The sequence below is a fragment of the Camelina sativa genome, chromosome 14, assembly GCF_000633955.1.
Source record: "Camelina sativa cultivar DH55 chromosome 14, Cs, whole genome shotgun sequence".
Lineage (NCBI taxonomy): Eukaryota > Viridiplantae > Streptophyta > Magnoliopsida > Brassicales > Brassicaceae > Camelina > Camelina sativa.
Genome location: NC_025698.1, coordinates 30,950,088 through 30,961,369, shown reverse-complemented (window position 1 = coordinate 30,961,369; position 11,282 = coordinate 30,950,088). Strand labels below are relative to the sequence as shown.

At 39.4% G+C, this 11,282-nt stretch overlaps 1 protein-coding gene across 1 annotated transcript; it reads left to right on the top strand.

Annotated features, from left to right (window-relative positions):
- LOC104744178 lies at positions 173-607 on the top strand. The gene has a single exon (XM_010465190.1). The coding sequence runs from the start codon at positions 173-175 to the stop codon at positions 605-607; it is 435 nt and encodes a 144-aa protein (XP_010463492.1).

Sequence of the window (11,282 nt, the reverse complement as noted above, 5' to 3'; positions counted from 1 at the left end):
AGTTGCTGAAAGAGTTTACAAACCCAAGGTTCCTTTCCCCAAGAGTCCAAAGAAGTCCAAACAAGAGCTAGATGATGCTAAATGCAAAGCAATGATGGATAAGCTTATTGTTGAGCTACCTTTGATTGATGCTGTTAGGACTTCTCCAATGCTAAGGAGATATGTCAAGAGAATGGTAACCAAGGATTTGAATGTTGAGCAAGGAGTCATGATGATATCAGCTCAAGTCAGTGCTATTATTCAGAACAAGATCCCAGAAAAACTTCCTGATCCAGGTAGTTTTGTTCTTGACTGTACCATCTTCACTGACAGATTTGCTAGATCTTTGTGTGATCTTGGCTCTAGTGTCAACTTAATGCCTAGATCAATAGCTCTCAGCTTGGGAATGACAGACTTCAAGCCTACCAAGATCACTCTAATCCTTGCGGATCGGTCAATTCGTATTCCTGATGGTGTTCTTGAGGATGTTCCAATTAAGATTGGAGAATGCTTGATACCAACTGATTTTGTAGTACTCAAGTATGAAGAAGAACCTAAGGACCCTCTTATTCTGGGAAGATCATTTTTAGCCACTGCTGGAGCTATTATTGATGTCAAGAAGGGTTAGATTGGTCTTAATGTGGGTGATCTACAAATGCGCTTTGACATGGATAAGCTGGTTAAGAGGCCAACCATTGATGGACAGACATTCTATGTGGACACATTGTCTAACCTTGCTGAAGAGATATTCCAGGAGCTGCATCCTGAGGATCCACTAGAGAGAGCATTGGTTGCTTCTGCTGAAGAGGTTGAGCATCTAGATGACATTGATGCTGGGTATGTCAAGCTACTTGATTCTAATGAACAAGTGAAGAAGCTGGTTGCACAAGAGGAATTGGTTAGTACTTCTTCACAAGCTGAAATTTTTTCTGATTGGAGTCTAGAGAAAGCTCCAAAGCTTGATCTCAAGCCACTTCCTGCTGGTTTAAGGTATGCATTTCTAGGTGAGAATTCTTCCTATCATGTTATTGTTAGTGATTCCTTGAACAATGCAGAGCTCACTTTATTGCTAAGCAAGTTGCGCAAGTTTCGCAAAGCTCTTGGCTATTCTCTTGATGATATTGCAAGAATCTCTCTAGACTTGTGTATGCATAGGATTCATCTTGAGGAAGGAGCTAAGACATCTATTGAGCATCAGAGGAGGCTGAATCCGAATTTGCAAGATGTTGTCAAGAAAGAGATCATGAAGCTGCTGAATGATGGGATCATCTATCCGATATCTGACAACAATTGGGTTAGTCCGGTACATGTTGTTCCTAAGAAAGGTGGAGTAACAGTGGTGAAGAATGACAAGAATGAGCTGATCCCTACAGGGACAATTACTGGTCATCGGATGTGCATAGACTACATGAAGCTGAATGCTGCAACCCGAAAAAATCACTTCCCGCTTCCTTTCATTGATCAGATGTTGGAGATGTTAGCTAATCATCCATACTACTGCTTTTTGGATGGCTATTCCGGGTTCTTTCAAATTTCAATTCATCCTGATGATCAAGAGAAGACCACTTTCACTTGCCCATATGGTACCTTTGCTTACCGAAGAATGCCTTTTGGTCTCTGTAATGCTCCTGCAATTTTTCAGAGGTGCATGATGTCTATCTTCACTGATATTATTGAAGACTTTATGGAGGTATTCATGGATGATTTTTCAGTTTGTGGGTCTTCCTTCAAGAGCTGTTTAGACAATTTATGCAAGGTGTTGGCAAGGTGTGAAGAGAAGCATTTGGTGCTTAATTGGGAAAAATGTCATTTTATGGTTAGAGATGGCATAGTGCTTGGCCACAGGGTTTCAAAAGCTGGAATAGAGATTGACCGCGCTAAGATAGAGGTGATGACAGGTCTTCAAATGCAAGAGAATGTGAAGGCAGTGAGGAGTTTTCTTGGGCATGCAGGGTTCTATAGGAGATTCATCAAGGATTTCAGCAAGATAGCTAGACCACTTTCTGCTTTGTTGTGCAAAGATGTCAAGTTTGAATTCACTGATGAGTGTAGGATAGCCTTTGAAAGGATTAAGCAAGAGCTTGTGAGTGCTCCTATTGTTCAGCCACCAGATTGGGATCTACCATTTGAGGTTATGTGTGATGCTAGTGACTATGCAGTGGGAGCAGTGCTGGGACAGTGAAACTTATATCTTTCTTGGTGTGTGAAATGGAATGTGAATGAATGATATGATGATGAACAATGGTGAAAGCAAGGTGTTTCAATTCCCCTTATGCAGTTGTAGTATAAGAGGTGTCAATCCAATCTGAGTGTTTGCAAGCAATCAGGATGTGCATATATGTCTAAGTCAAGCCAAATATTAAGGATGTTTGTCACTAACAATCCTATGATGAAATGTAAAATGCAGAAAGTAAAAACTACTAAGATAGATGCTAAATGTAAAGAGAACAGACTAATCAAAGCTATGATGAACCAAGAACAGAAATAGAACTATGATAATGCAAGTAATGAACTAATGCAAGACAAGTAATGAACAGGACACTAAGTGAATGCAGCAGAAATGCAACTAAAATGAAACAGGAAACAAGACAGGACAACTACAAAGCATAAACAAGAATTCTGGGGATGAACTCGAGCAAGCACTCGATCGAGTGTAGATCGAGTGCAGGGTCGAGCTGGACAAATCCGGAAAACAGAGCAATGCAAGAAAAACAGAGCAATACAAAAGCAAATCAAACAACGATCAAACAACAGGATTTAAGCTAGGAAATCAATAAACAAGGAAGGTCTTGAGGAGGGATTCATGGGCTGGACTAATGATTGAGGTCATCTAACTTGGCCAACAAATCTCAAACAACTTGAGCTAATCTCTAGACATATATTTCTAAGACATGTTTAATCCACTCTCATGGCAAGAAACAATCAAACTCATGCATCTCTAGACTTGTTCTCACAAAGTAAAAAATCTACACAGGCAGGCATTAAGCAATATGTCAAATAACAAACAAGTCTTCTAATCTCTTAGCAAGCCTAATGATAGTCTCTAGATCTAGCCTTATCTATGCTCCTTAGACATTGGTGTGATGCTAAGATGCTTGAGATCAGATCCTACCCTCTCGGTTATAGGACCAGCATTAAGAAAATCTACCCTAGAAGAGATCTACAACAATCAAGTGTGACCAAATCAAACAAACCTCAAACACAACCCAGCCTAACCCATCCTCAAGATCCTAAGAAACTACTCACAAGAACACATGATAAACAACAAAGTAATAAACCCAGAAAATACCGAAACTTGCATCACTAGAAAGATAAAGGAAAGATCTACAATATTGAAGAAGGAATCAAACACGAATTCTTAATATCTTGAAAGTTATGGAACCAACAAAATCCAAGAATCTTATGTTTTTCTCCTTCAAGGAGGTACAAGATCTAATAATAAATGTGCAAAATGAATAATTCCCAAAAGGGTAAAAACTAGGTTTTTGACTATCTAAAAAGTTGGACTCCTGGTGGTTGCAGGGTACAAGGCCTTTAAATAGAAAAAGTAGAGGAAGCCCTAAAAATGCTAAAAGACAAAATAGCCAGGCGGCTCGGCCAACTCGACCTGGTGCTCGGTCGAGTGACCGGTCGAGTTGGGTTTTCTTGTGCTCCTTCCACTCGGTTGAGTCACTCTCAGCACACGGTCGAGTGTCTGGTCGAGTGGGCAGTCGAGTGGGACTCCGGACCTTGGTTCTCCAGCCTTAACTCCTTTGCTTTCTCCTCATGATTGCTTCACTTCTCCTCAGCATTGCTTCCATGCTCCTTAGGCTCCAAAATCACCTGTTTATGCAAGAAAAGATGCAAATGCAATGCAACTACACTCTAATGCAAGAACAATCCTAAAACTATGCAATAATGGTCAAAAAGGATAGCAAAGGATGCAAAAGATGTGAATATATTAAGGGAAAACAGGGTAAAATATGTGAACATCAGACAGAGAAGAGACAAGAAGCTTCATGCAATCTACTATGCAAGCATAACACTTGATGATGCACAAAGAAATTATGCAACAACAGAGAAAGAGTTGTTGGCAGTTGTGTTTGCTTTTGAAAAATTTCGGTCTTATCTAGTTGGATCCAAAGTCATTGTTCATATTGATCATGCTGCATTAAAATATTTGATGCAGAAGAAGGATGCTAAGCCTAGACTTTTGAGATGGATTCTTCTTCTACAAGAGTTTGACATTGAAGTAAGGGATTAGAAGAGAATTGAGAATGGTGTTGCTGATCACTTGTCTAGGATTAGATTTGATGATGATGTCCCAATACAAGACTGTTTGCCTGAAGAACATGTTTATTTTGTGGATACAGAGTTTTAGACTGATAAATTGAAGTGTCTGTTCTCGGATGCAGATGGTGTCGATCGACACCACACTGGCATCGGTCGACACCCATGTTTTCCCGAGACAGATTGGTCACATGATGAAGATTTAGCTGCTGTGGCTAGCTCTAATCAACCCTGGTATGCTCATATTGCCAATTATCTTGCTGTAGAGGTAGAACCAGAGAATTTCACTGGCTATAACAAGAAGAGGTTCTTGAGAGAGCTTAGGAGATACTATTGGGATGAACCTTACTTGTATAAGCATTGCAGTGATGGGGTTTACAGAAGATGTTTAGCAGAGACTGAGGTACCTGACGTTTTGTTCCATTGTCATGGATCTGACTATGCAGGACATTTTGCTACATTCAAGACAGTGGCCAAGGTTCTCCAAGCAGGTTTTTGGTGGCCAACGATGTTCAAAGACGCTCATGAGTTTGTCTCAAGATGCAATGCTTGTCAGAGAAAAGGTCAAATCAGTAAACGGAATGAGATACCACAAAACTTCATTCTTGAAGTTGAAGTGTTTGATTGTTGGGGTATTGATTTTATGGGACCGTTTCCATCTTCTTACAAGAACCAATACATCCTAGTTGTTGTTGATTATGTCTCCAAGTGGGTTGAAGCGATTGCATGTCCGAAGAATGATTCTGCTGTGGTTCTTAAGCTGTTTAAGACCATCATCTTTCCAAGGTTTGGAGTGCCTCGAATTCTTATCAGTGATGGAGATAAGCACTTTATCAATAAAGTGTTTGACAAGCTGCTGAAAAAGTATGGGGTTCAGCATAGAGTGGCTACTCCATATCACCCTCAGACTAGTGGTCAAGTAGAGGTTTCCAACATGCAGATTAAGGAGATTCTTGAAAAGACAGTTAGTGTTACAAGGAAGGATTGGGCTATGAAGTTTGATGATGCACTTTGGGCATATAGAACTGCTTATAAAACACCACTTGGCAACACACCTTTCCATCTGCTTTATGGGAAAGCATGTCATCTTCCAGTGGAGTTAGAATACAAGGCAGCCTGGGCGGTTCAGTTGATGAATTTTGATGCTAAGACAGCTTCAGAGAGAAGGTTAGTGCAGTTGAATGAGTTGGATGAGCTGAGATTTCATGCATTTGAGAATTACAAGCTATACAAGGAGAGAACCAAGGCTTATCATGATAAGAAGATCATCTCTAGACACTTTGAGCCTAATGACCAGGTACTCCTCTATAATTCTCGTTTGAAGCTGTTTCCAGGAAAACTCTGTTCCCGTTGGTCTGGTCCTTTCACTGTCCAAGAAGTTAGACCATATGGAGCCATTGTGTTGCTAAACTCCAAGGGAGAGAAGTTCACTGTTAATGGTCAAAGGGTGAAACATTATTGGGCTCAAGCCGAGATACCAGACAGACACATTGTGTGTTTGGACGAAGCACCCTCCGCCTAATCCGTTGCCAGGTCAAGCTAATGACTTAAAACAAACGCTGAGTGGGAGGCAACCCACTGGTAGGAACTATTTATTTTTCAATTTTCTTTTAGGATTACTAACATATTGATTTTTGGTTTTGAGTTTTATTTGTTTCAGAAAAAAAAAAAAAGACAAAAAGTCTCGGATATCACTGATCAAGGCAAAGCATCGACCGACACCACCTGGGTGTCAGTCGACACCCGTGTTGGATCGCAAACGAGGAAACGGGCCATCGAGTTAAGATAATTGGGTTTTATTACTAGGCCTGAAATTGTAACTGGGCCAGGTCCGCATGAAGCAGCATCGACCGATACCACTTAATGGGTGTCGGTCAACACCGTTAAAACCGAGGCAATCACGATTTAACTCCCGAGTCGTCTTCTTCGTTCCATAAAACATAAAAAACCGACGAGAATCTTCAAATCCTCATTACTCTCTCAATTCTCATCCGTTTTGAGTGATTCCAAGCCCTACCCTGATCGATTTTCTCTCCTCTACCTGGATCCAGTGTCAATTTCGCGTTTTCAAGTGATGGAGCCCAACAAGAAGGCACGAACCAACGACGGCGAAGCTTCATCTCCTCGCCCAACTCGCCAATCCAACCGCCGTCTGCCTCCATCCGCTTCCACCGCTGCTGCTTCGCCTCCGCGAGCTCCGGCGAGAGCTCCCTCCAACCTCCCAGACCTGTCACTTCCATTTCCCATTGAATCTCGTTTCCCATGGCCAAAAGAAGAAGGTGAACCAATTCCAACTCAATTGGTATGGGAGAAACCTATTGCAGAACTTAAGAAAGCTGAGTTTATCAACAGACAATTGGATGTTTGGGGGGATTATGAAACTATGCTTTACAATGCTTGGTTAGGTGCAGAGATTGAACCCACTAAGTTTGTTGATCCTGCTCTTTTACATAGGATGGGAATCCAGGATGAGGTTTTAGATTTGTTAGATAAGATTAATTTGGGGACGATTTGCACCAAACAATATGATTGCTATCCCGATTTGGTGAGACAGTTTATGGCTACTGTGCGGGTTGTGTATGACAACGAACAGGCACCGGAACCACGTCTGGAAGAGTTACATTTCTTTATTAGCGGGATACCGTATTCAGTGACTTTGCCTCATCTGTGTGACATTTTTGATTGGCCACGGTTTTATAGAGGTATTGCTTTGCCTCAAACCTATTCAGATGTTGGTGTTTTGTGGTCTTATATAGGGAATGGAGATTATGACTCCAAGACGTGTCTTCAGACAGATGTTCGCCATCCCGTACTTCGATATGTTATTCGGGCTATTGGGACCACTTTTCAGTGTAAGATGGAACCAAACAAGATGAGAGCTGTTGAGCTTTATCTATTGGGGATTGGAGTTAGACGATTGCTTCTGGATTTGATTGAGCAGCATGACCCTTCATCGCCTAACTTTGGGGCTGTTTTTGCACATCACTTGGTCTCCCTTCAGACCAGGCTGTTTTTGGGTCACTGCCAAAAAATTGAGCGTGTTGGGAGCCTTATCGCAGTGATTCTTCAGTTGAAGAACATCCCGACTGACAGGTACAGTGTTCTGCCACAGCGGGCACTCATGGATAAGCAGTATATGAGGAGTACAACCTGGATGAAGCCAGGATTGTTGTGGAGATTCATGGATAAGACTGGAGAGCATCTGATACGCCTTCCTAGACCAGACCTCACTACTATTGGAGAGGATCCAGAGCAGTTGCGTTTTCTTCCATCCGATGCCGACTTTGTCACTACTCCTCCTACCCGTCGTCATTGAGCTTCACGGTCTGCTGCTGCTTCCGCTACTGATTTTGTACCTGCTCCTGACCCTGTTGGGGGTTTTGAGATTGGTTCCTCCTCTGGTACCGCTCTACTTGAGTTTCCAGAGCCACCGGAGCATCCCGCCACTATGTCTCAGGGAGCTCATCAGGCCTATGTGGTTACTGCTTTACGTTCTATCTGGAACGGAATGGCCAGGATGTCTAGTTGCTGCATTCGTCCTACTAGGCCTAGATCACCTTCCGCGTCTTCACCACCTGCTGATTCCGTCTCTGATGACAACGATGTTTCTGCTAGCTTCTGATCATAGTTTTCTTTATCTTTTTTCCTTTTTAGAATAGAGTCATTTTTATTCTTGCATTGAGTCAGTTTATGTTTGACATTTGTTTGAACTTATGAACTATCTATCTATCATGTTGCTTTTAACCTGTGTTTGTGTTTGAGTGCTCTCTTAACAGAATTAACATCAAAGGATTGATCCAACAACACAATTAACTGCAACTAACAAGGAGTTTCGGCCAATATTCACCATTCGCCGTGTCGATCGACACTACAATAGTGTCGGTCGACACCGATGGTAACCCGAGAACAGTTCATTTTTTTTCTTTACAAGTTTTCGACATATTTTTGTTTCTTTACCTTTCCCTTGCTTGAAAACACTGGGGACAGTGTCGTTTAAGTCTGGGGGAGGTTAGTACTAACAACTAACTTGTGTCAAAACCGTATTTTGTTTTTACTGAGTCAATTTTTTAAAATTTTGGGAATTATGATCTCTAAATATTGGTTAATGTTCTTTGGCTAACACTCTAATGATTCTAGACTAAGCTTGACCTCAGAACTGAAGTGTGGAAAAGATTATGAGCTGTATCAACAATCCTGAAAGCCCTTATTCAAAGGATATCTAGTTCAACCAATGTTGTCTCAAACTTCTATCAGAATTTTAACCGGACTTAATTTCTTACTTTGGAGTTGGAAATCAGTGGACTAGACTTTTTCTTCAGGCCATACAAGACAGTGCAATTTTTCAAAGTATGTATCCCCTCTCTCTTCCCTTCAGTACTTAAAAAAAAATGAAAAGAGAGAAGAATAAAAGATGAGATGATTTTGATCAGTTTAGAGGGGTAAGTAAATTACCTGCGACCCCATTATTCTACTCTTGAGTCAAATGATCACACAAATCTTGGAAGCGAGGGGTAGGTAAATTACCGATGACCCCGGTATTCGCTTACACCTTTGATAAAAAAGAAGAGAAAATGCCTAAAAAAAAAAAAAAATCAATCCATTGGAAGTGAGAAAAGGGAGAGGAAAGGAGATGTATGAAGAATGTCTTGGCCTAAAGAGAATCCATATGTCATTGATCGATACACCAAGGTAAGAATTCACCTGTATTTGCTTTAATTTATGTAATGAGAGTACAATGGTGAGACTAGAGATTCCTAAGGATTGTGGGATTTGAGTAAGGAATGTTGATGCTTCTCAATTGACAAAGTATATGAAGTAAGTTCTGAAGATCAAGGTGATGAAGTGTGCGAAAAACAGTTACCTGCAGTTGAGTGAATTTCATGTTTTCAAACCTCTTTCACAGGTCTAAGCTTATGTTTTGCTTGAGGGCAAGCAAAGGCTAAGTCTGGGGGAGTTGATATATCATGGTTTTTGTGGTTTTTAACCATGATATAAGTGTGCTTTTTGAGTTTTTTGATTTGTTTTCTAGGATGTTTTTGAGTCTTTACAGGTTTTCTAGGATTTTAGCATGGATGGAGCAAAGTGGAGCAATTTGGATCATTTTGGAGCATTAATCCCGAAGAAACGAACTTGGAGTCAGAACAGAGAGGGAGTGTCGATCGACACTGACTTAGCATCGATCGACACCGTGTTTAGCCAACGAGAGAATCAAGTTTTGGAAGTTTCACAAATTCAGCCAAAGTTTTCCATATTTGCAACACAAGTCTCTGGACGTGTTTTAGGACTTATTTATAGTGTTTTTAGGTTTTACAAACCCTTAAGTTATTTTTTTCCAGCAGTTTTTGAGAGAGAGATTATTGAGAGTTTTTTTTGGAGAAAAATATCTGAATTCTTTGTAGAGAGAAGATTTCTGAACTCCCTCTTTTACTATTCAATAATCTATTGCATGTTATTCAGAATTATGATTTGTTCTTCATTAAACATGTCTGAGTAATTTGCTTGTTAGGTTTAGGGTTTTTCATAGGGTTTTTATGACTTATTAGATCTGTGATTTTTAGGGTTCTTAATCTTTTATGATTTTCATCCTTGGTTGTTCTTAACAATAATTCTTGATTGATCACCTAGAATTATTATCTTAGGGAAATAAATTGATATGAGAATATAATTATTTTCCTGATTAAACCATTGATGAGCAAAATTATTTCTTACAAAGAGATTTGAATTAATAATTTTGTGAAGTTATCTAAAAACCTGTTTTTAAAGCTGATTTTTAACTTAGAATTTTACAAAGAGATTTGGATTTTCTGGTTTTAAATTTAGATAATATTTGCAGTAAGAACTGATTTATTTTACAGAAGAGTTTAGAGTTCTAGATCTGATTTTAATTGCTTGAATCCTAATTTATTGATTGATTTAATATTTCATAATTTCCTGAGAAATTCCCTAGACCTAGCTTTTTAATCTCTTGAATTTACAACAGTTTTATTTTAATATTTTGCATCGCTTTTCTTAATTTAATCAACTTGTTTAGCGTAATCATAAAACTCTATAATTTATTGTGTAGACTTGAGTCCTTGTAGAATTCGACCCCTAAGTATTACAGTGATCTCTTAATTTGAGAGAGTAGCTCTAGGGTTTGATTTGAGCATATCAATACACTTAAACTCTTGAGCCAAAGCCAAACCAATTGCTGAAGATTTGACTTGTGATTGGTTAGTAGTCAAATTGATTAGTTAGATACTTAGATCACTATGTCAAATTGATTAGTTAGATACTTAGATCACTATGAAAAACAAAGGATACCCATTTTTTTCTTATTTATTTAATTAAGTATGGGCATTCACATATTTACACATTAACGACAAACGTTACCTACTTACCTGAACAAACATCACGTGTCGGTTTTACGAACCGAACACCCGAAAACCAGAGTTTTGTCTGAAGATGCAACATTTGAACAAGAGGATGAACTACTTCAGAAGGACTCAACACTAGTACAAGAAGAGAGTATCGAGTTATTTATGTCGGCAATTATAAAGCTGGAAGATTTACACAGGATTAGAAGGCCCAAGAAGCTTCTAGAAGATTAAAGAGCTTCATGTTTACGATAGGAATGTAAACATGAAGAAAGTGGGAAATTTCCTAATTGTTAAAGAAAAAGGAAATTGTCTAATTCCTATTAGGATTAGAATAGGTAGTTTGCCATTGTGTGGCATAGGCCTAGTTCTATAAATAGGGTGCGAAGGCTGATTGTAAGCCTTAGCACAAACAAGAGAAAGTTAACCTAGCTACTAAGTTTTAGTCTTTAAGAAAAGAGAAGAGCTAAGAACTTAGAAAGAGCTTGAGGTTTCTTTAAGAGAGTTTTGAGAGATTAGAAAATTGTTTAGAACAAACTTGTAAACAGATTTTCTATCAATTAAAAGAGAGTTTAAAGAAATCATTGTTTCATTGTTCATATCATAAGTTCTCACACTTTCAATTGGTATCAGAGCGACACTTGTTCGGATTACTACAAGTGAGATTCTGCGAACAAG

What these genes read in the sequence shown, in the direction of transcription:
- LOC104744178 (XM_010465190.1), top strand. Translation starts at nt 173, where the DNA reads ATGGTAACCAAGGATTTGAATGTTGAGCAAGGAGTCATGATGATATCA.